We start from the raw sequence: 25,542 nt of genomic DNA, 5'->3' as shown, positions 1-25,542 counted from the left end.
CCCTACAACTTGAATTTTTTCTGGAGTTCCAAGTTTTCCAACACAGAGCACCAAAATTAAGCTCCCCAGAAGAAAAACTTCCAGTCAGACTCCCCAAAAAGAGTTTCAACATAATACACATGAACATAACTACAAGTTCTTATACCAAGGAAAAAAAAAGAGCAAGCGAGAGAAAGAACAAGATGAGAAGAGGAAAAAAGGTAAACAAATAGATCTTGAGGCAATAAGCTAACTCCTAAAGCAGGTATCAATTCCCCATTCTGTCCACTTCGGTGCATTGCTACATACAAAACGCTATCATGGGCCTCTGTCAGAAATAGCCAAGCAAAGAAGCTGCTAACCAACCAGGACACTAATGTTTCCATAAACTTCTTTATTAACCTGGCACCGATTCAGAATTTATGTGACCACCATTGCCACCACCATGGACATTAAATCCAGTGATGGGCATGGAGCGCTGTGCGAAATCCAGCAAAAGCTTTCGCTGGTGCTCATCAGTGTGAGGAAGACTTGCTCGTAGCAGCTCCACCGGCATCTCTTTACTAACAGCTTTTGCTGCCTCTGATCCAATAATAGCTGTATTTGGTGGTCCTTGCATAAGCAATGATTGCACAATACTGTCATACTTGCTCATACAGTATTTTGTGAGCAGACCAAAGAAAGCATCAAATGATGCCTGCCAAAGAGCCCGGTTGGACATGCTGTAGTTACTGGCCACCTGAAGATCAGTTAGCAGCTCAGTCGCCCTCTCAAGAACAGATTTTAAGATAACTGAGGATCCATCTCCAGCGGTGCTACCAAGTGGGCGGAGAGGAGGCTGCTCAGATGAACAAACCACTGCAGCTAGACAAGCACTTAGAGCACTAAGATCCATGTTACAGACAGATGCAGAAACAGTCCTTGCAAGATTTATTGTTGTCTCAGCAGCTCCTGTATCTGAGGGAAGGCCACCAAACAAGAACCTCAGGTGACGGAAAATTGCCATGCAAACAATCCGAATAAGCTCACTCCCAGGTATGAGGAGCTGGAGGTACCTCGAGAGGAGCTTCCGTCCTTTGGGAAGAGAGACTAATCTTAAGAACACAAGATCATCTCTGGGGGCAGGCCCAACTGCATGTCCACCTTTGCCTAGTGGGTCAACCAGCTGGAGAGAGGCCGCAAGCCCCTCTAGCAGCACCTGCCTCCTCCTCCTCAGCTGGACTCCACCATCCTGTGACTGATTGAATTCTAGAAGTCTGTCAATATCATCCACATCAAGGAGAAGACAGAGTCCATCTTCAATCATGATGCGGGCAGCTAGCATGGGTTCTTGCTCCAGAGGCTTCTCAGAAATTTTCTGCTCAACATTGCCTTCCCCAGATAAACCAGATGGAGGATCAACCTCAAGCAATGGGCGAGGCCGGCGTATGGAAGAGAATGGAACCCTGCCAAGTGCATCAACCTGTAGATAAGCATGCGGCTCAGAATTAGCACGTGCACGAGAAGGCAGATCCCGTAGGTGAGTTGGGCAGAAGTGGTGCTTCAGCCTCGAACCAGTAGATTTTTTTGCAAGACGAGCCTGGTGATAATAATCATCTATATACGGGTCATTGCTATGAGTGGCAGCATGCTGCATTCTCAGAATACTCTCTATCTCTTCAGCTGTCATATACTTCGACCTAAACTGTGGCCAACCATTATCACTTTTCTGGCTACTATTATCAGAGCCCTGTTGGGAAAACCGCAGGTTCTGTCTTCCTCTCTGTGTCGATCTAATTCTCTGGTCCCTCAGATCAGCTGCTCCATGCATTGCCTCATACTTGCTAATTACATGTGGAGGCGGAGAAGAATGACTATTAAATAGTTGTGACTGCAAAGGTGAAAAATGGGCCAAAGATGGTTGAACCTGGCGATGCAGTCTTTGTTGTTGCTGCTGTGGCAACATTAACTGTTGGTGAACAAACCCATTTGGATGAGGCAATTGTTGTTGCAAATAGTTGTTCAACATGTTCGAATTATCTCCAGAAAGCATGCTGGCCTGGTTTCCCCAGTGATTCTGTGGCCTGCTATTGATTGGGAGGCCTGAAGGGGTGAACTGTGGCATATTTCCACCATAATGTAGCCCATGAGGCAAGCCAGATAAATGAATCTGAGGATTAGAGAAAGGAGCGAGATTCGGTGCAGAGAAGGGTATCTGAGATCCTCCGGTAAGGGAAGGAATGTTTAGGTGGCGTGAATGGTGGTTTGGAGAAGCCTGCTGAGATCGGCCACCAGGAGGAGGGTAGGAAGTGAAAGATGACTTCGAAATTAAGATTGGTTCACTTGAAAAATGTTGAAGCTGCTGTTGTTGCTGCTGAGGGTACGAAGATGTTCTATACAAAGGTTTTGATTCCGCAACATGACCAGATGAAGGATGCGGCTGTGACGACCACCTTTTGCCTTCCTGAACACTTTCTCTGTCAAAAAATTGTGGATCTAACCAGTTGGGAAAATCTGGTTCTTGTGCCCAGTCAGCTGCAGATGAACCTGAAAAGAGAATTTTGTAGAGTTAAAAATTACATTTTAAACCCAAAATGCAGAAAGAAATATACATGAAAACAAGCATTCTAGAATATCAAGTCAAAAACCAATTCCACTTTAGATCTGTATAACCCAAAAAGATAGGAGACTTCCAACAATATGCAGCATTCCAACGACATAATAGGGAGCATGGCACCTTAGGGGCACTGATGCAATCCCAGGTTGTGAAACCCTGCATTGGAATCATTAGAAGCCCACAAGAATACTTAACTCAAATTAAGATTTTTGAGGCAAAACTGCAAACAATTGAAGTCCAGAATTCTCTTGAGTAACAATGAACAAGGGCAGGGACAGAATGGATATTAAACTTAGGATGGGAGAACGTATCTCAGATTTCCAAAAGGATGGGAGACAAACAGAAGTAACTTAAGATTACAAGGGCTTAAGGGTAATTTTGAAGGTGAGGCATTATACGTAAAATAGTGACGAGGATAGAGGACAGGTGGTAAACAGGATAGGTTTCGTTTGATCAAAGTTAACCAAATAGGCTCAGATGGGGTAGGTTTCATTTGATCAAAGATAAACCAAAATAGGCCCAGATGGGCTTGAAAAAGTGTTGCTAACTCTCTAATCTAGTAAATCCATCACACCATCAAGTCCTTCCGCAACACAGAGATCCACAGCAATCAAATAAAACCATGGCTGGCAGAAAGATGAAACCAGGCCTGAGTTCTGGTTTAGATCTCATGATTGGGATAATATTAGGGTCTCAAGTTAAATGGTTTTGGTCAGCCCTAAGGTGAGTTTCAAACCCCAGAAGTTCAGGTCAAAAGAATTCGATTTGAGAGAGATCAAGCTCTCCCTGATGAAACCAGTTCCTAACCTTAGGTCAGGGTACAGGTGAAGTTGGCAGCATTTCAGAAACTTGATGGAAGAGAAATACAAATATGAAGAGTAGGAAACAATCAAAGGCATCAGAGAGACAAAGAAAGGAGAAAATAAAAGAAACTAACCCGAGAAGTAGTTGGAGAACGAGAGAGCAATCAGGAACACCCACAACCCAAAAGCCACACAGGCAACTCAAACGAAACTCAATTTCAATATTTGTATTCTCTTCTGTATTGGATTACAAGCATTTAAATAAAGATAAATTCCTAATTAAATTCCATGATAGAAATAGAAACTAACTAGGAAACTATCTCCTATGTTACCCAACAGAATAAAATAAAATAAAATAAATAAAAGATTACAACATTTTCTCCTACACCCCATTTGGACCAAAAACCTGTTTTATGACTGGTTCATCTCAGTCTAGGCTTCCAGATCGGGTCATGCCGATCCAGACACTATAGCACTACTGCAGCAGACACTGTACATGGACATGTCGCAGATGTTACCATTCAAAACAAAATCAACCCCTTCGTTAAACAACTTCGATCATCTTATGCCACCTTTTCAATGACTGGAAAATTATTCAGTAAATAAATCTGTCTATTAGAAGGGCGGTTAAACTATTAAGACCATAGTTGTCAAGGCGTCGCCTAGGCGACGACTAGGCGTCCAGGCGGTTTGCCTGGGGCCTAGGCGACAGCCGCCTTGTTGCACTACATGTCGCCTTGTGTTTCGGCACTTATTTATGCCAAATATCATTCAAGTAAATGTTTTTACTTAAGATATTATTCATAAATAAGCAAATACCCCCTATTTGAATCCAATAAAAATAGTTTAAAAATCAAATTCCGAAAGGATAAAAAGTCAACCCCCCAGTCCAAGAACAAAAAATGGATTTTGGTTATAGGGACGATTTTCAACTTTTAAATGCTAGAGTTTTTCTCAATTATGAAAATTTTATAAATTCTATCATGTTAAAACATTGCTAAAAACCAAAAGTCCGATAAAAAAATATTTTGCTTTGATATTCATAAAATTATTTTCATTCAGGCGATTTTAACAGTATTCGCGCACTTAAAAATAAGTTTGATTGAAGCATAACTTTGTCATTGCAACTCAGATTTAAGTAATCTTAGACTTGTTAGAAAGCTGGTTTTATGTTATAACTAATACAAAAAGTCTCATGTAAAAATAAAATCATTTGACAAGTCAAACTTATTATAGAATAAGATCATTTCTCTAAATGTTGATTTTTTATAACTTAATATGACTTAATGTTAATTTTTTATGATTTGATGTGGGCCATGTGGCTAAATGTTGATTTTTAATGATTTGATGTGGCTTAATCTTGATTTTTTATGATACAATGTATATATAACTTACTAAATAATGTTATAAAATAGGAAAAATAAAAAATAACACTTGTTCGCCTAGTTCGCCTTAAGGCGGGCGCCTTCTCGCCTAAGCGCTTAGACAACCCTCTACCGCCTTGGTTCGCCTTGTCGCCGTGGCAACTATGATTAAGATTGTCAATGAACAAGCTAGCTTCAAATCAAATGCAAGCCCAGCCCCCCATTATCTTGACCTGAATTCAGTTAATCCATTTGAGAGCTAAAAACAAGAGTTAAGCTTAGCTAAATTACCTAGAGTGGGCTCGGAAAATGTAGTACATATGACACAATAATATAAGTCCACAAACATGTTGTGAGAGCTGAAAACAAGATTAATGCAGATTATATACACAATTGAGTTATTGATTCTCTTCAGAAAGAATACTTCCATCACCCTCTTTTTGGTTGGTAACTTTGGACATAGGCTTTGTGATGCGGATCCGGATCCGGATCCCAAGGACTGAAATCGGATCGCTTAGGACCCAATAAAGAACCAAATAGTTCACTCCAGACAAACCAGGGGCAATAATGTAATTTCTGGTAAAATTTAGGAGCTTTGTAGAGAGAAATAAGTGACTAAGGACTTAACAGGAATTAACTTCAAAAAGAAAGGAGCAATTCTGGAAATAAAAATAGTAGTGGGGTTAGACTGAAATAAAACCAAGAATAATGGCAGTTCTGTAAATAAGTAACAGAATGGCAGTTTTGTAATTAACTGGAACTTAACCAAGGGAAGCAAAAAAATGACTTCAGTGGAGAGCAAACATATGGCCAAAGACAAACTAGGAATTTAAACTAAAATAAGGGCAAATCAGGTTAAACATAAGAGATAGGGGCACTTTAGGAAATAAGTGAGAAAAGACTTGAGAAACTCACTTAAAGAGGTTATCTTCAACCTCAAGACACCCATCACAGGGGCGGTAGAACCAGGGAAACGAAAGGGAGAGAGAGCTCCTTTAACACTTCACGATTTGGCCTGAATTTCCAGACAAGGGCTACCAATCCTGTGACCTCTTGATTCCGGCAGATAGGGCCCTCAAACAGCAAGCGACCTGGACATCTGTACCTGCAACTCAGTTCAGCACAAGGCCTAGAACCAGATCTGGTTCTTGTCTTCGATTCTCACTTAGGAATATCAACTGGAGCCAAAACTCTAGATTTTCAGTCGCCCTCAGGTGGAGAACCACCACACAAAATCTCAAAAGGAAAGGATGGGGATCAAAGAAGATCTGACCACTCCTCTCAAGCTGCATTGTCACTAGTTGGAGGAACCCAACAGAAGGAAAAAAAAAAAGTTGTAACAGATCGATGGGGAAGGGAGAAGAATATAGAAGAGATAAAGAGAGAGAAATATCAGAAGAGAGAGCTGGATGGAGTTGCAGGCCTATCGGCATCCATGGTTCAAAACAAAAAAAAAAAAAAAAAACCCTAATCAATTTCATTCAATTCTAATTCTCAGTTGAGTTCAATACATCTATTTAAAGATTGAAAATAAACCTACTTTCCCCATTGAAACTGGAACAAATATTGCATCTAAACTAAGACAGAAATAAAATCTCACTCAATTGAAAATCTACCATGCCAATAGTAACTCTAAAAAAGGAAACTAAATAAAAGATATTTCTAAATCAAAGAGATCCCTTCCATCACCCAACTGCATCACTTTGGATTACAGATTTCATAAAAATTATTGCAGTAAAATGGTAATATATCTCCTGTAACCCAAAAACCTTTTAAATTCAAGTTCTAACTCCATTTCAAACATTAGCTGGCCTATCCTACTCCCAAAATCTGTCCATGAGCTAAGCCAGGTTAGGATCAGGATTAGACATCTGAATAATGATTTCGAAAGACAAGCCAACCATAACATGTTGCAGTAATTTGGGGCTGTATGATAACATTTTTCCTGTTTCTGTTGCAAAACAAACTGGGTTTAGTCGACTTAGTTTTTCCATTTTAGTTAAAAACCCCCCACCCAGCCCAACACAAGGATTATTTGTCCTCAGTTTAACCCCCCCCTTTTTTTTCTCGCGGCCTAACCTTAGGCTGGGATCTCAAATCCCATATTGACCCACCCAGGCTCAGCACTTGCCCAAGTTTGGCCAAAGAATTTGGGAGAGAGAGACGGGGGGATGTGCGGGGAGAAAGGAATCAGAAAAAGAGTGAGGAGAGAAAAGAGAAAATAGTTGAGGAAATCAGGAAGGACAGAAGGAGAAAGAGAAAGATTTGGGGGAGAGGGAGAAAGATAAATTGGGGTAGTATTATATTTTGATGTGAAATGGCATAACGGAAGTATTTCCCCATATGCAAAATTTTGTAACTTAAAGCTTTCGTGCACAAACAAACAAACAGTTGAAAACCTTTTTTTTTTCCTTCCTGTTTTCAAAAACAGGTCCCTTTTTTGTTTTCAAAAACTCAAGTTTGTTCCCATTCTCAAAAAGCCAACCATTTTAAGATATCAATCAGGACAAACCATATGATCCATCATTGTCAATCAATGATGACCCTCCCTGACAGGAGTACCTCATCCATATCTGCTTCCTACTGCAGGCTATGTAACCAACCACTTACCTACCAATGAACAAAAGAACCATCAGGACTGTTGAAATTTGTGGCTCACAACCATCATCTCCATGAGTAATCTAGAGTGCAACTTCTCACTCCATTAGACAACAGTAACACTTCCAGTGATCAAACAAACCCCCACCACACCAGATTTGATGCCTCACTTGGTCATTACTGATCTCGAGCAAGCAAAAGTCCTAAGGGGGAGAGGAATAACAGGCAAGCCTAACTCCTAATCCAGTTCTATTTCTCTAGGCCATTAAGGAGAAAAGTCAACCCAAATCTCAGCCACATGAAACAAGGGGGAACATATGAAAAAGAAACAAACACTACTTTCATTGCGACAAATTACCAAGGATGTCACTGTATATAGCACAGGGTTGCCCTCAGAATATTTAATGATAAATAAGGATTTTGTAGCCAAGTCCCATAGGACTAAGGTTACAGGGTACTACAATAATAAAATACATATAAATATTCTTGGCACAGAAAGATGTCTCGGTTAAGAGTTTGATTAAAGGGTTCCTTATACTCGTACCCATGCCTTGATCCTCTGTTATTGTGAAGAAAATAGATAAAGCTTTACAATTAAGGCCAAATTAAACAGATAAGAGAAGAGAATAGAAGAAAACCATTAGTGCTGCAGCCAGCAAATCCTAATCCCAGATTAGGAACCAGGGATTAAGAGCTCGCTGGCTTTGATATTCCAGCAGTCTGCGATGGTCAAAGAAAAAATAAAGAAGACAAGATATAGAAGAGATAGAAGGGCTGATTTGGGACTGAACAGTACCCGTAGACAGTAACATGAAGAAAAGAGGGGGGAAAGAGAGAGACAAGAGAGGTAGCGAAGATCATTTCAAAGCACACACTTTCACAAATAAAATTCTATTCAACTGTGTAACCTGATAGGGGGGTACATCCTTCTATAAAATATACAAAAGCATAACTCTATCTAGTTGGTAAGCATCCTAATCTCAAACACGTAACTTGAGAGACTAATCTCATGTACCCCCAATGAACCTAAAATTGGGCCTTATAATTGGGCCCATTACAAGTAAAAATACTTAAAACAAAAGCCCATAAAGTACTAGAAAAATAAGACAATTTTTTTAACCAGGCCAACATTTATTCCCCCGCGGTTCAAAAAAACTTGTCCTCGAGTTTTATAGTCTGGGAGGATCTTCAATGCAAGATTAGGAGCAATCGAGGTTTTAAGTATCCTACCATATATTCTGATACTAAACAAACCAATGTGTATTGTATCTTCAACATACTGATACGATACAGTACTGATATGATGCCTAAAAAAATGTATCGACTGTAATCAGGTCGACACATGGTTGATAACTATCAATACGCTCAATACATCTCTTATATAAACTACATAACACAATCCATGACTGAAAACACTTACCGAGAGCTCCTGAAAAGCATTCTAATCTTTTTTTTTTTGGTGAAAGTCAACTTAATTCCTTCCTTATACTGGAAAAAGAAAATTTAGTGTTCATTTCATCATCATCTGCAAATTAAACAGCTTGCTTGCAATCAAGGATCAAAACAAAATTTGGGCAAGAACATTTACGTAACAAAACTTTGAATTTTTTGCTCAAATATTAATTTTAAGTGTTGATTTTTGCATGGATATCACCATATTAGTGAAAAATCAACCTGAATGATTGCATTAATTTTTTTTGGCAACGACGTGTGCATCTAAACTCTAAATCTTCCCAAACTTAAAATGGCATCTTTTTTTGGTAATAGTACATGTAAAAATCCTCATCTTCTACATAACAATTGAATGCAGTTGTCTCGTCATACTTTGTCATTCTTTTATACATATATATTGTATATTACTTATTTGGGAGAGGGTTCCCTCCGATGCCCTTTTTCTGATGCGAGTGTCCGAAGGTTTCCCCTTTCGAATCTTCCAATAGGGGCTATTTTAGGCATTTCAATGTTCTGGATGAACAAACAAATGTTAGGGGGTGTGCAAAAGTGACCGCATACTGGCATTGTGGGAATCTTTTCTAGTACCCCAGAACAGGATCTTAATTACACCCAAACCAGCATCAAAGGGGGGCTCTGGGGTAGGAATTCAATCATCCAAAGACCAGCAACAACTGGTCGCTGGATGCACAAATCAATGGAGTTGAAATTGAAGCAGAATATTTGAAGAAAACAGAACCACAGACCTATTTTGGGCTTCTCCAATCAACCGCTATCACAGCAGCTGTAGAATACTACCTCTGGGAATTCCACAACAATAAGTAGCCTTCTAATGGATCCTAAATATGCAGAAAACCCTTGAAACAATCAAATAGAAACTGAAAAATAGTAAAAAAGATAGGATGGTTTAGTCTCTCACTCTTTACTTGGGCATCTCACCCACGAGGTCACTCTCACCTCACACTCATGGTTGAAAACCAGCTTTCTCATGTCTCAAATCGTGGATGCTGTAGAGCCCCTTCTTTTTCTTTATAAATTATAATAATGAAAATCAGCTACAAAACCGATGGGAAATAGAACCTCACAGACGCATGCCAAATCCAAAACAAATCCCAAACCCAATAAATTAGACAAAATAAAATGGAAACTAATCAAATTATAATGTAGGTGATATTCTGGAAAAATCTGAGCAATATTCTTCCTCCACACAATCTGTCTATGGGCCATATTTCATGAGTTACACAGATTTTCTTCATTTCAAATTTCTCAGTTTCAGTTTACTGTAGTTCTGGCCCTAGATTACAGTGATTATGACGGTTAGGGTTTGTTACTGTCATTTGTTGGAGTTTTGTCTTCTACTAGGACAAAATAGAAGTCAGAATAGGAAATAAAGACTGAGGAAAATAGTTCTAAAAGAGTGGCCAAGCTGGTTCGATTGGGCAGGTTTGTAGCTGGCCTGGGCCAATCCAAGCCAGGCTCGATTGGACCAGCTGCTGGTTCTGACCCTTCTTTCTCCTGCAATAGTGTAGACCAGTAAAAGGATCTACATCACAACCTGGTCAGGTGTGGCCTTCTTGATTGGTTCGATGGTTGCATGGATGGAGAAAGTGGAAGGTCTACCAGATCTTGTGGGCCCCATTCTCTCCATAGTGTGGAGATAATTCAAGGTATATTCCAGCACTGTGTGGAGTTTAATGTGAAGGGTTTTTCCAGATTTCACGAGTCCCAGCTGGCTTTATACAGAGAGATTTTAGGGTGGTTACTTCCTTGCTTTTAGAAGATTTTTAGGATGTTGACAGCTGTAGTTGGCCCCATGGACAGCTTGGGTGGGAGATAAGTCCAAGACAACTTCAAACTTGCATGGGATCATTTTGAAAATCTTATTCTATTTGTGTAATTGGCTACTAGGAAGATATTTTTTAGTTTCAGTTTCTATTTCTATTATTAGGCATTAATTAGCGATTCAGTTACAAGATTTTATTTTGTTTCAGTTACTATTTTGATGTAATTAGGAATTAGATTGCAATCTAGGGTAGTTTCTAATTTATTTGTTTCCAATTTGGTCGACAGGTTCCTCTAACTGCGCTAACAGATCTGTAATGGCACTCTAGTTGGTGCATCTCTAATGCTTGTAATGAATTCTGATTTATGAGGATACACTGGTATAACCTGAGCCTAGTTCGCTGAGTATCATAGTTTTGTTTCAGTGGCACGAAAGCTATTTTCATGTCTTGGAAGATGATCCAGTGTTCAACTTGTAGATTTATCACGTCCACTATTTTTCAATTGTTGCCAACCCCATTTAGTTGGGAAAAGGCTAAGTTGTTGTTGTCGTTGTTTCCAATTTGTAAGTGGTTCCTACCATGCAAGAGGGGTTTTTGAAGGCTATTAATACAAGAGAAAGGGCCTTTTACAGCTCCAACAATTTGACTAAAAAATGAGTTCTTGTTTGAAACCATTAAATCTGAAATGCAGTGCTATAGGAGAGATTCCTTGAGAGGGTGAGATGCCTATGAATGGGTGAGAGGCCCAGGAGAGAGTGAGAGACTCGATCCAAAACATATCCTTCTTCTCCCCCCCCCCCCCCAAATTTCTATTTTTCGTTTTACTCTTTGTTTCTATTTTATTACTGATACAACGACTGTAATGTGGAGTGATTGAAACCCACTACAAGAGTGTTATTATTTATGTTCATGAAGTTAAAGTGTGATCTCATCAGGCCAATATCAAGTGTAGTTACTGCACCATCACCACTACCGGTGGTACCGTTTCTGTTGGAGATTTCTGCAGAGAATTTCAACGATCCTACTGTAAGAATGTTACCTAGTTGTCTAGCTGGGTACTGGCTCTACAGTAATTGCTCTTCAACGAAAATTGATCCCACTTCGTCCTCCATCATTAGTGGCTCATCTTCTTGCTCTTCTACCCACTGTTCCACGAGTAGGATGAGTTTTTCAACAGAAGTTTCGACATGAGCAGCGTTTGACTCTTAAATTCATTAAGTAGCCAGAAAGTCTCTTCAAAATTCGGTTCAACATTTTGTAAGTTCTCTGGCAAGACTTGAAGTTGTTGGGACAGTAGGGGTGTCAAGCCCAAACCAGTCAGACCAATTGAAGTCGATTAATAACCGGTAAAAACCAACCGGACCGACCGAATGGACTTATCAAAACCAAAAGCCCCACCAACCCAGGAAAAAAATTGGAAAAACTCATACAAATGTTTTTCCTTATGTATTTATATATTTAAATATATATTACATAAACGGCAAGAGATCACTGCCTGGTTGTGTATCCCCTCCACCAGCATGGGGGCCAATTAGAACAAATGCAGGGGCAACAAAATGGATGGGACTTTTCATTTTAGGAAGGTGTGGGGTGGTAATTCCGTGCACTCCTGTGTCTGGGAGCAGGATCCACGTGACCAGCAGCATTCATTTTCTTTTATATCTATATATATATATATATATATATACCTGAATCGAACCAGGCCAAAACCTCAAAACCAAAACCAAATCCCACCTTAACGGTTAGGCTTCAGTTTGAATCGACACATGCAAAAAACCAATTCGAAACTATTGAAACCAGACTAAACCAATTCGAAACTATTGAAACCAGACTGAACCAACTGTGACACCCCTAGCTGAGAGCAAACAAGAGGTAGGATCTATGGTATCCACGGCCAGATTTAGGAAGCCTAGGGTAAACTCTAATACCAATTGATACAGCCAGCCAATCCTTATCCCAGATTAGGAACCAATGATTCAATTGACTGCAAAACAGACCCAGTTTAAATGAGATTTTCCTAACAAACAGAGATTAAGAGCATGCTGGTTTTGATATTCCAGCAGCCTGCGATGGGAAAAGAAAGAAAGAATAAAGAAGAGAAGAAAAAGAAAAGATAGGAGGGCTGTTTTGGAATTGTGAACAGTACCCATGAATGATAACATGCAGAGAGAGAGAGAGAAGTGCTCACACACTTTCACAAATAAAATTCTATTCAACTCCATATTCTGAAAGGGGGTTATGTCCTCATATAAAAAACTAAAAAAGTACAAAACCTAGAAAACTTCAAACACTTAAAACAAATTCTAACAAAATTAAGTAACCAATAAGAAACCTAATGGACTTGAACACTAGCATTGACTCATAAAAGTGCTCCTCATCACTCTCATATACCAACTTAATTAAGTAGGATAAAAGCATAAGTCTATACAATTAATAAGTATCCTAAACTAGCTAAAATAATCATTAACTTAAGTCGCTAATCTCATGTACCTCTTAAGAGCAAAAATTTGGGCCTCATAATCGATACTTCCCCATGAGCGAGAGTCCATCCAGATCATAAAATAGTAGTGTAGCAAAAAAAAAAAACACCTGAGAGGCATTAGCGCACTGTGGTCTATGAATAACTCAACCACCGGGAGATAGTGATCTACAATTAACCACCCACTGCAAATTTAAATACGTAAGACAAAAGCTCATAACCAAGTACTACCAAAATAAGACCAATTCGGGGCTTAATTAGCTTATAAAGAATTTTCTGGGGTCTGTAGGAATGGTTTTACTTCCAGCTGTGTTTCTTTCTGTTTGATTGATATCTTGAACATTATGTTTTGTAAACAGTTAAATTTTTTTCTTCTTTTACAGATCATACAATTTTTGCCAGGGAGGTTGTATACCGATAAAACATCGATAGTTATCATATACATTAGGTAAAATGAAAAGTAAAATTCTATTTTGTTATTGCTGATAAATAAGAGAGAGAGAGAGAGAGAGAGAGAGAGAGAGAGAGAGAGAGAGAGAGAGAGAGAGGAGAACAGAAAAGAATTTAACCATAGGTCTGAAGTTTAAACTAACAGGGTACCATAAGCCAACCAACAGCACAAAGTCACACATGCTAAGTTAATAATCCAGCCACCAGAGAGAACAAGTTAGGTAACCATATCATAAACGGACAAGCAAGTCAGGAAAAGATTTAAGGTCAGAGTTTGACAGCCCAAGCATAAGCTAAAAGGGGAACTTGTAGGGTAAGGATCAAGGGTTAGAGACCAGGGATTAGATAGGTCTGGATTGGCCAATCCCCAAAATCTTGATAGGTCAGTACACCTCTTTAACTATGATTAACCCAAGAAGAGGACAAAAACCTCAATGCTTTAGGTTAATAGGCTATGAGTGCTACAAGTACAAGCCAAGGTCCCAAGCAACTCAAAACATCTTTGGCATCATAGCAGAGAAGAAATTTATTTAAATAAATTTCAAACACTATATTTCATGTTGCATTTGAAATAACAACAGAATTATTTTGGGTGGGAAGGACTGTGAGATAGATCAGCACTAAACTAAAAAAGAATGCAACCTAGGCACTACTATTGGGAGCAGTGTAAGATGTGTTGATACAGTTCACGGAGTACAATCGGGCCAATTGAGCTTTAGAATAATTTTGTTTTTTGGCACATGATTGGGTTCTACAGATTGGGCATGTTATTTTTTGCGTTGTATTGTAATGGGCTTCTTTTGTAAGCCCAAAAGTTGAGATTTAAGGAAGTATGTGGATAAGATTGAGCTGATCCCACGTGCTATCAAGTAGGCAAGTTAGTTTAATCTAGAAGCGTTCTTCTAAGTTGAGTGTTTTAAGTTAGTTTAAGAAGGTTAAGAGTCATTAGTGGGGTCAATTTAGGAGATTTTATCTCAATTTTTATAAATAGCAATGTAACCAAACACCCAATCTACAATTTGATAATGGAATGAAATCTAGAATTTTCGTTTAAGAAAGTTAAGTGGAATCTCCCTCATGATCTTCTTCCCTCTCCTGTCTTCTCTCCTATGATCTCCCTTCCGTCTATACTTTTTCTAACTATTACCTCCCTCTCTCCCCTAATGGTGGAGGGCCAGTAGAGGAAGAGAGAGAATCCCTGAGAGAACTCATAGTTGTAGGGGAGAAAGAGAGCAATTGTCGGAGAGAAATGAGGGGGGGGGGGGGGAAGAAGAGAATCGTGCACACTCTTTGGCCAGGCAAGGCACTCACAACCATAAATTCAATTCATTCCTCTATTCTATCCAATTCAATGGTTACAAGCATATAAATAGGAAAAGAAAAAGACTCTAACAGGGGAACAAATCCTAAAAGGAAACTAGTATGAACCGACTCTCTTACGACTCCAAATCTTAAATATCCTAATTTGGAAATAAAAACATGACATAAATAAACTAAATAAATTACTTCCAAATAAATAAAGCTTCCTACAAATCCTACTAGCCAATAGCCCAAATGGGATCGGTTCATCTCCATCTGGATACCCAGATGGATTTGGATCAGTACACGGTTGTGCATCTGCATCGACTCCCCCAGTTGAGAAAAAATCGTCCATGAGTTTTGTAGAAGGGTAACAATAAAGCTAACGAGCATGGGCGAACTGGTCATTGTCTACAACACAAACAAAATCTAAGATATGAAGCTTTGGAGTTGCATTCTAATCCAAAAAATCATAGGGAATAATGACCTCATGATGGTGAACAATTGGCATTGCATTGATGTCCATTCGGACAGTCTTCCTCTTGTGTTGACCCATTTAGTTCGTCATGTGGTTGCCCGATTGGTACCGCCTTCTTTGAGTCAGCTAATCCGTGAAGAATAAATTTCGGATGCATGTGGGAAAGCTTGATGATGCACAAATTTTTCTCACGATCAAGGGTGTCGTTTTGTTCTTCCAACCAATCTTGACCCAATTTAATAATGTGTTGAGGTGAATCAAGCACTTCACAAAAAGCAACATGTTAAATTTGTCTTGAATTCTTGACTCGTTTTGAAGATTGGGAACTTTTCCGAGATCTGTGGTGGAAGCAGAGGGGTTGGGCCGCGACTTGGAGTGTAAAATGTACTATCGTCTTGTTGAGCAAGTCATTGTAATTTTGGGCTTTTTCGAGCTAGGGTTTCAGGGCGAGTTTTCTCACCGCTGCTTAGGTGTAATATCTCTTCTGCATAGTGAAACATCTTCTTCTTCACCCAAGGACGTAGCACACCACACCAGTGTGTGAACCTCGTTAAATCTCATGTTGTGCGGATCTATTATCTATTTATTTTCGTATTTCTTGGTGTTTGCTCTAACACACCATCACAATATTGAGGAACAGAGAATTCAACGAATACATCATCCTCTGAATCAACGATAATCTGATTGATCTTTGACAACATATCCACCACAGATCTTGAGACGAAATTGTCATTTCCTTCTCAACAATTAAAAAATTAGAGAGCTTTCCACTGGGCAATCGCACTCTAAATTTGAACACAAAGGAATTCATGGCAATAATGAAATGCTCAAATAAAAGGAGTCGCAGAACGGTAAATAAACTGAAGCTTATGATGGGATGGCAAAACTATAAATTCGGAAAGTTGAATTAGAAACTCCCAAGAGTATATCACGTATGGGATGGAAGGGGGCAAACTTGGAAACTAAAATAAAATATGGGCAAAGTGAACAAGAAGATAAAAGAGGGTAATTCTGGGAAAAAAGAAGAAAATAGAAGGAAGAAATAAAGAAATCAATGAGAACTTGGGAGAGATCATAAACCGACAACATGGGTCTCCTTAGAGACGAGACCACAAGGAAGCGAGGGCGGCTCTTCTGTTGATAGGAGATCAAGCCGAATTCCAAGAAAGCTGGAGTGGGATTCTACGAACTCCGGCGGCAGATGAGGAGGTGATGGATGGCATCTTGCGTCAACTGCTGTGGCGAGAACTTCGAATCATGTACGAGCTCTCTCTCTCTCCTCTTCTTTTTTTTTCTTTTGCTCTAGCATAACCGCAAAGAGGGTTGGGGTCAATGAAAGTTCCAGAAAGAAAAATAAAAAAGGGAGGTAATGGGGTTTGTTCTCTAGGGAATTGAAGGCAAATGAAGGGTTGTTGCTCTTCTCTTTCTTCTTTTTTTTTTTTACGGGGGTGGAAACGGAAGGGGTTGGGATTTCGGTGGACTTAATGGGATAAGGATGGGTTTTAGGGGAAGAAGGGAGAGAATTGGGATTTGTTGAGTAATCTGTCGACAAACTTTTTTTCTCAGACTTTGTGGCAAAAGTGAGAAGACTGGGGAGGGGAGAAGAGAGATAGATGTGGTAGGAATGGGGATCCTTCAGCTCTGATACCAGATTGGTGGAGGGCCGATAGGGGAGAAAAAGAATCCCTAAGAGAACTCATAGTTGCAGGGGAGAAAGAGAGGAATCGTCAGAGAGAAATAAGGGGGGAAGAAGAGAATTGTGCACACTCTTTGGCCAGGGAAGGCACTCACAACCATAAATTCAATTCATTCCTCTATTTTGTCCAATTCAATGGTTACAAGCATATAAATAGGAAAAGAAACAGACTCTAACAAGGGAACAAATCCTAAAAGGAAACTGGTATGAACAAAAACTCTAAGAAAAAGCCTTATTTGGAAATAAAAACATAAAATAAATATACTAAAAAAATTACTTCCAAATAAATAAAGCTTCCTAAATATCCTACTACCCAGAAGACCCAAATTGGATCTACTTCATCTCCATCTGGATACCCAGATGGATTTAGATCAGTCCACGGTTTTGCATTTGCATCACCTAACCGATAGCCTATTTTTCCCCTTTCATTGTTCCTGTCATAAGCTTTGAAATAGTGCTATGCTATTGCTGGTTTTCTCTGTACCAATAAATGCATCTCTACTTGATCTGCATCAATCACTTGTGCTCACCACCAACAGAACCTGCCATTCATTACGCATTTAAGTGCTACACCACACACTATTGACATTGGAAAGAACACAAAGGAATATGTTATTGTATTTTCAGTGAGACAAAAATCAGAACTTCCTTTCCAATCATTTTTTGGATTGTAGTCATCACATCGACTATTTTGGAGAACTTCAAATTCATTTTCTTATTTGGAGGTAATACCGTTTCCTATACCATTATTCAAAAAGAAACAGATCAAAGAGAAATTACCGATAAATCACAAAGCACAATAATTTCCCAGTTTTCAACATCCAAGATAGATGGTTACATGGAAAACAAGTACAACAATAACAAAAAAATCAATTTTATCGCAACTTAATGGGTTTAGCTACATGGATCCATGCAAAACAAAGTAGGATAAACTGAGGTACAAACGAAATATGGGGCACATGAAGAAATTAGTGAGTAGAAATGGAAGCAAGAGGAAAGAGGCACAGCCCAACAAGTTAGGAGAATCTCAGCTAGATAGGGTCAGTTACATGGATTCTCGCCCTCTAATAGGCTCTATCCGAGATCATAATTGGGACAAGGCCTTAACTATGCATGTCATTCCTCACAACTTCTCCTATAGTCATTTTAGGCCTGTCCCTAGCTCTTTTAGCTCCTTCAATCGTAATTAAATCAGTCCTACTTATTGGGGTGCCCCTAAGGCCTCCGTAACCATACCACCTCAAACGGCTTTCTCGGAGTTTGTCATTAATGGAAACAATTCCCAAATCAGCACTAATATGTTCATTCCTTACTTTGTTACTCCTAGATTTTCCGCACATTCATCTTAACATCCTCATCTCTGCTACACAAAGCTTCTCTATATGACACTTCTAAACTGCCCAACATTCAACCCCATACATCATAGTTGGTCATAGAGCAGTTCTATAGAACTTTTCCTTTAAGCCCCGCTTGTTTAACAGATAAAAGGGGTGGGAAACTAGTGAGAATGGGTCCCACATTTTTTGTATTGGGTGACAAGGGAAGGAATTAGCAGGGGTGCGATTTTATGGGAAAGAGAGGAAATGGGAGTTGGGTGATGGAATTCTATGGGAAAGATAGAAAATAAGATGAGAGAGATAAGCATAAAACAACTTTTTCCAAGAAATCCAACCAATTTTGGTAGGACTTTGAGAGAGTGTAGTGGAAAAAGTTAAATGTCACATCAACAGATAACAATTATTGCATTAAACGACCTTGTCTAGTAAGTTTCCAACCCACTTATCTAAACACTCATATTTGTGGTAGTTTGTGGGAAACAAGTACAAGTTTCCTGCCCTTTTGTATCTTTTTGTCACTTTTCTCCGTGAAAGAAACAGGGCCTTAAGCTTTACAAGAAAGCATCGATCACACAACACTCCGGTCGCACCTCCCCACTTCATCCATCTCACTTTAATTCTCGGTCTAAATTCATCCACAATGTCACCTTCTTTATTTATGGTTGGCCACTAATATCTAAATTAGTCACTTTGCAGTATCTCTCCACAATTTTTACCATGTCATTATCCGTCATAGTGTGACTAAAGTAACACATCATATACTCCATCTTTAATCTACTAATCTTAAAGCCTCTTGTTTCCAAAATTAATCTCCACAATAGTAACTTAGTTTTAATCCCTACTTTTGTCTCATTCACAAAGAGCATACACCACGGGACCTCGTCTTGAATGCTCTAGGTTAAATCATCCATGATGAGCACAAATAGATAAAGGCTTAAGGCTGATCCCCAATGCAACTCAATCGTAATTAGGAATTCCTTGCCCTGACCTCCCACAGATCTCACACTAGTCACCACGCCCACATACATATCTTTAACTACATCCACAAATTTACATGACACCGCTCTCATCACAAGAACATGCCGAATTGAAACTCTAGGGACTTTGTCATAAGCTTTTTCTAGGTCAATAAAGACCATATGGAGATCCTTCTTGCTATCTCTATATTTTTCCATGAGCCTTCCTCAATAGGTAAATAGATTTTATTATAGATCTATCTGACATAAATCCAAAATGGTTCTCTGAAAAAATGAGTCTCTCTTCTCAAATAGGCTTCAATAACCTTCTCCCTTAGTTTCATAGTATGACTCATTAACTTTATGCTTCTATAGTTGTTGCATCTCTGATATCACCTTTATTTTTATTTTTTTTTGTAGATCTAAACTACAATGCTTCTCCTCCATTCATCCAGCATCCTCCTTGCGTTCATAATCTTGTTACATAGAAAACAAGTAAAGGGATAAACCAGGGAAAACCAATTGTTAATAGGCAAGGCTAGAGAAAAAGATTAGAGGAACATTTCAATATTACTTCTCCAGAGGAATCAAGTTCCATGACAATTTCAGTTTCATAGAATAGGCCAGTGAGAAAATAGATGGAAGAATTTTACTCACTTTCCCTAGATAAAGATCCCCTATCACCAATAACTCCTGCATTTCTTGGATCATTAACGACCTTGTTCAGCTGTAGTCAGACATATCAACTAACTTAGAATAAAAAATAACCAACTATGGAAGCTACAGTTCAAACTTAGACAAAAACACTATAAGAAGATACAGGACATAAAGGGGCAAATGGAAATAAAATACTATGTTCCTGAAAGAAAAAAAAAAAAAAACAAATTATAAATGTTGCAAAAAGAAAGTTTATTCAATGATTATCAAAAGCATACGAAAAATTACTCAGAAGGATTATTATATAGCTTTTAAAAGGAGAATTGTTCAAGTGAAAACTAACGATCAAAGGATAAAGAATTGCATTAAGGTCAGTTGAACTAGTCCATTCTATTATTCACCAGACCTAAACCTCATATAATTAGGATTAATTGACCAGGGAAATAGATTCCTAAGTTGTATGCTGTTTTTAGCTAATTTAGTTGAATGCATTCCTTATAATTGAGTCAATCAATACACTCAATACAGCAGTGCCAATAGCTGGGTCAATCAAAGGTACGTCACACAGAGATTTAACACCCCACCGCTATGTCCAATGGTGAAGTTCCCAAGCTTATGAATAGGTTGACAAGAAATTGCCTTTGTTTCCTCTGTTTTTAACTAATGTTATTGAGACTGATGAAATTGTCTTTTTCCCTCCGTTTTAAACTAGAGTTATAGAGACTGATTGTTCAACAGTAAAGGTATTCACCAGGAAGGACACTTAATGGGTATAATCTAGTGGCAGGAAGTACCAGGAACTGTTATACATCAATTATGTCCAGTACTAACACCAGAAAAACAATATGACAGCTACTCTCAATAAAAATATATTAAAAAAAAAAAAAAGAACATCTCGTACTCTTTTGTAGGTCGGAGAAGGATAAAATTTGGTTGTTCAGAAAATGCAAATAATCATGAAAAGCATATTAGTCAAATAATACCTCCATTCAGTCATGGGGACATTGAATTATAAGAAGAAATAAAGAGAATATACACCATCAAACAGAGAAATTTTCAATCAAAAAAAGGTATCGCAAGGTTCGTCATTTCAACAAATGATATCATATCAAACCTCTAATATAAACTTTCAAGTTTCAAGAAACATCTAGGTTCATACACTGACATGATGATGGTAGTTGGTACACTGCAGACACTGGAGTCTCTTCCAGAAAATATTACAATTTTACACAGGGCAGAATCACATGTAATGAAAGAGTGCACTAAAGACCAACGAAACAGCCAAAATTTTCCCATTACAAGAATAAGGCCTTAGTGTTGATAGAAATAAAAAAAGATAATTTCAAGATCATGAACAATTTAACCTTACATAGTATGGAGATGAAAAAAGCGCAAATATTAAGCATTTTTCAAGTAGAACAATAAATATTATTTAGTCTGCATTTCATTCTAGATCATATCAGGGTCAAAAAAGCAACCTTTGAAAAAGTACTGGCAAGATCATCAATATCAGATAGAGATCCTAAACCTTCAGCCTGCAAATCCAAAAAAAAAAAAAAACAATAATGTTCAATGGTAGTTCGTACATTCAAAAAGAAACATCTTAGCAACTAGAAAAGGCAGAGAGTTGAACTTCTGAATAGGATAAGAACAGCATGACAAGTTCAGTGTACCAAAGTATCCTCTATCTACTAAGTACTGAAGATTAGAAATAAAACATTAGGACTTCATAAAGAAACTAGCATTCATGCTTAGAATACATCAACAGAAGAAATCTCACAGGATCAGCTCAGCTACATGAGACCACAAAACACTACAATATTTCCCTTGAAAGCGCAAAGCCTGAATACACTAACATATTCTTAATGAATAAAACACATGACTAGTTTTCATCCCACGCTTCATTCATCAGTCCCAATATCCATTTCTGCCCAGCTCAGTCCCCAGCACTGAAGCAGCCAGGTAACTGCAGGACCCAGAAAAATGCACCGACCACTTTTTTCTCTTTTAGAAAGTAAGAAGATATTTAGTTATTATATGAAAAGGGAAAAAACTACGAGGAAAAGCATTGTCCAAAGTCCAAACACGAGACATATAACAAAACAAGAAAGAACATGTGTCTGATTCCCAACATCAGTAGATGAGATATTTCCCAGTTGCTAGTAAATTCAAACGGTATTATAGTTTTGAAATTTCGAGTGACAGAAACTTATTCAAACATGAGACATCCCAATGCCTGTCTATCACTCACTCTCTACATAAGAACAATTTGAAACCCAAGCTAACTAAATACAATCAAACGCTACTATTACTTAGATCCTTCAAACTCATACAAATAATACCAATACACAAGGTAGAGGCTGCAGGAACGCATATTTGAAAATTATTCTCTAATGAGAGAATCAAATAGCCCAAGAAAAAAGACACCCAGAAGCCAGTACAGATAAAGAATAGACATCAGAATACCAAGGAAGCTCAAACACCATAACCAGCATGGTTAGTTACTAGTTTATCTCAATGATCTTGATACAGGAGCTCAGAAACAAGGAAATAGCAACCAATAAACAATTCAAAATTCAGCTGTAAGAAAGATAAACACATGCAGAAAGCAAATCTCAGAGCTAATTCCGCATTTAATCAGTGAAATAGAGGGTAAAAAAAGATGGGAAAGAAGCACAAATCAAACCATAAGAGGACTGCCCCAACTATAACAATGAACTTATAAGAAAATCCAATGACAAACAGTGGCCCTTCAACAACAGCAACAGATGAGTAGAGTCAACATGCCAGTGATATAAAAATTTACAAGGGCAGTCACTTCCAAGACTAAAATGAACATGATAACCAATTCTCATTGTCAAAAGCCTAGTTTGGCATGTGGATTTACGAACGCCACTGCCTAGATAAAATGTCCCAAGCACTATCGCTGTAAGCAATTAACAACCCAACAGAAAAACTGATATCCAAACAAAATATTATTAATTTAATTCAGCAATAACTCAAAAAATATAATTTGAAAAAAAAAATGTATTGCTAATGTGCAAGAAACCTGAAAACAGCCAGCAGTATAACTGAATTAAAATTTCCATCTTAATTAAGAAAAAGGAAAAGGCATACAGTACTCCAAATAGATCATACAACACAAGAAGACAGAGACCAATTTAATTTGATCTCATCTACTATACAAGAATAGCAAGAGCATAATTCTTTGGCATCTCACAGATTTAGAATAATATTTTAAACCAAAACAGGATCAGATATCACAAGATAGATAACTCGTATTATGGGAACAAATAATAGAGCTTATCATATAACCTTCACTTGAAGGAAAGCCCAAAATATGTTACATTATATACAACTTGAGATAATTCTAAAGTCATCCCTGCAACATACAAATCAGACTAAAGCAGAAATGCCACCTCTTCTCTATCTGATAAATGATACTCCTCGTCATCAATCCCACCAAAACGGATATCATCTTCATCTTCTAATCCTCCCAGCTCAACCTCCTCCAAGACATCCTTACCAAAGAATGCATATTGCGATGCGTCAAAGAGTGCATTCCCTGCATGACAGTAAAACAACATTAACCTGAGATCCACAAATTTGTATTTATCACACTTTGTCCTTCCATCTTTGCATTGAAAAATAAGCTAGAATGAAGTAAAGTCTTGCAGTAAGAATATGCAAAAAAAAAAAAAAAAAAAAAAAACATTATGTTCATATGCAAAACAGTCAATACGCAACAACTTATCCTACTAAAGAAAAATCCCGATTAACCAAAAGAAAAAATATGATAAAAAAATTATTTGTGGAATAGAATCAGTAACAGCAGTATAACTCATTGAATTCATGCAGAATCATGACCGAAAAAAAGTCACAGGGTAGAAAACCAGAGACAGCACTAGAACTCACTGAATTCAACAAGCCGACTGTAAGCTTGCTAAATACATGACATCCACACAAAGTAACCACATGTATCAGAACCAGGACCCGTCAGCTAAATAACTTCATGGCCTTGGAAACAAGAATGCATCTCTCGATGAATCAGTTATACATTCTTTAAGCTCTACCAAACATGAATGATGCATCAGACTGTAAAACTGCATAAACAATCTAACTAGTACAAGGGGGGTGAAACCCCAATCTTCAAACTAGAAACCAAGTCGTCCAAAAACACATGGAGCATAAAACCCCAAATCCCAATTACCATATGCAATTCTAGGAATCACAGAAACAGACTTCAAGCTATTCGAATGTATTAAGACCCACCAAAGCTCTACTAGACTAAGAGAAACCATAAATTACTCAGCAACTCAAACTCAAGCATAAACATAGCAAGGAGCAAGAAAATGCAATCCGATCAAACAGTAAACACAAAAAAAGAGCAATGGAAAACAATAACTACCATATGAGCTAAAACCCGAATCTAGAAGCAAACTAGAACCAAGAAAAACAAAATAAACAGCAGAATTTCGAGCAGAAAGAAAAAGGCATAGATCGAGATAGAAACAAGTAGCTGACCTGAGGAAGTCTCTGCTAATCCCTTGAAACTCTTGGATGCAGGGTCGTCTTGAATACCGCCCCCATCATCAAATCCATCCATCACTATACACTTTGAACTAAAACCCTAAAAATGAAACAAACAAAACGAAAAAAAAAAAATCCTAAAACTGGAAACCCCCAGAGAAGAAAAGGGAAGATGAAGCAAAGAAAGACACAGACGGAGAAACCCTTGAAATTGAAATTTCCTAGGGTTATCTCCGAATGAGGAGAAATGGATGGGAAGATCTGTGAAGTAAATGGGGAGGGAAATTCATCAGGAAAGGGTCCTTCCACATAAAACAAAGAGGATTTTCTCCGAAATTAAAGCAGTGAAAAGTAACGGCGGACGAAAGATAACGATTGCCAGATTACACGCTCACAGAACATACATGCAGAGAGAGAGACGACGGTGACAAGCGAGAGAAGAAACGGAGGAGAGAGAGAGAGAGAGTAGATGTGGCTAAGCTTTTCCTCTAAATTATTTTGGGGAAACGTTTATTGTTCGTAAGCGTGTCCTACGCCAGCTGTCATTTTTCTATAACTTCTCTCCTATTCTAAAATGACATTTCTGCCCCTCTTAAGAGAACAGATAAACATAAAGAGCGTTAACGTATACCACACTCCAATCAACACTTTCTAATTTTTTAAGAAAAAATCTTAAGCTGGCAACCAAAGCTACACAAACACTCTCCCTCTCTCTCCACATCGATATAAAAACAAAAACAAAAAAACAAAAAAAATAAACAAACAGAAAAACACTCTCTCCACGTTGCCCTTATTAATGTTTTGAACTCTTTCTATACAGGGGAAAAGGTTGGGCACGCTATCATTATGCCAGCTAGGGGTGTCAAATGGTCGGGTCGAGCAGGTCTTGGACAGGCCTAATTGGGTTTGGCCACTTGAAGGCCTTACATCGTAAAAGTCTGTTTAAGTAAACGGGCTTAGCTTTGAGGGGCATGGTACGATTTACAATTGAGGTGGTCGGTGTTGAGCTTTAATCAGGCTTCCTTAAACAGGCCTTAACCGGGTCTAAACTGGGCTATGGACCCATTTAAGTCTAAATGGATTC

General features: G+C 38.3%; 1 protein-coding gene across 2 annotated transcripts; it reads right to left on the bottom strand.

Moving 5' to 3' along the window:
• Nucleotides 1-56: 56 nt before the first annotated feature.
• On the bottom strand, nucleotides 57-24,938 carry LOC122093527 (protein PAT1 homolog 2-like). 2 transcript variants are annotated; one of them, XM_042663874.1, is made up of 5 exons: nucleotides 24,453-24,938; nucleotides 23,348-23,493; nucleotides 21,407-21,463; nucleotides 19,929-19,998; nucleotides 57-2,505 (listed from the first exon to the last, which is right to left on the bottom strand). In XM_042663874.1, the coding sequence occupies exons 1-5, from the start codon at nucleotides 24,532-24,534 to the stop codon at nucleotides 377-379; spliced, it is 2,484 nt and encodes an 827-aa protein (XP_042519808.1). In that variant the 5' UTR covers nucleotides 24,535-24,938; the 3' UTR covers nucleotides 57-376. The 2 variants fall into 2 exon arrangements, with proteins under 2 accessions (XP_042519808.1, XP_042519809.1); XM_042663875.1 differs by lacking the exons at nucleotides 19,929-19,998; nucleotides 21,407-21,463; nucleotides 23,348-23,493; nucleotides 24,453-24,938 and adding an exon at nucleotides 5,658-6,007.
• Nucleotides 24,939-25,542: the final 604 nt, after the last annotated feature.

The sequence above is a fragment of the Macadamia integrifolia genome, chromosome 11 (assembly GCF_013358625.1).
Source record: "Macadamia integrifolia cultivar HAES 741 chromosome 11, SCU_Mint_v3, whole genome shotgun sequence".
Classification (NCBI taxonomy): domain Eukaryota; kingdom Viridiplantae; phylum Streptophyta; class Magnoliopsida; order Proteales; family Proteaceae; genus Macadamia; species Macadamia integrifolia.
Note: the sequence above shows the minus strand (reverse complement) of the source record. Positions and strands in the feature narration are given on the sequence as shown.

What these genes read in the sequence shown, in the direction of transcription:
- LOC122093527 (XM_042663874.1), bottom strand. Translation starts at nt 24,534, where the DNA reads ATGGATGGATTTGATGATGGGGGCGGTATTCAAGACGACCCTGCATCC. An exon ending in ATTTATCAGATAGAGAAGAG is followed by an intron (nt 21,464 to 23,347) that starts GTGGCATTTCTG and finishes TTGGATTTGCAG; the next exon opens with GCTGAAGGTTTAGGATCTCT. An exon ending in TTGCCAGTACTTTTTCAAAG is followed by an intron (nt 19,999 to 21,406) that starts GTTGCTTTTTTG and finishes GTCTGACTACAG; the next exon opens with CTGAACAAGGTCGTTAATGA.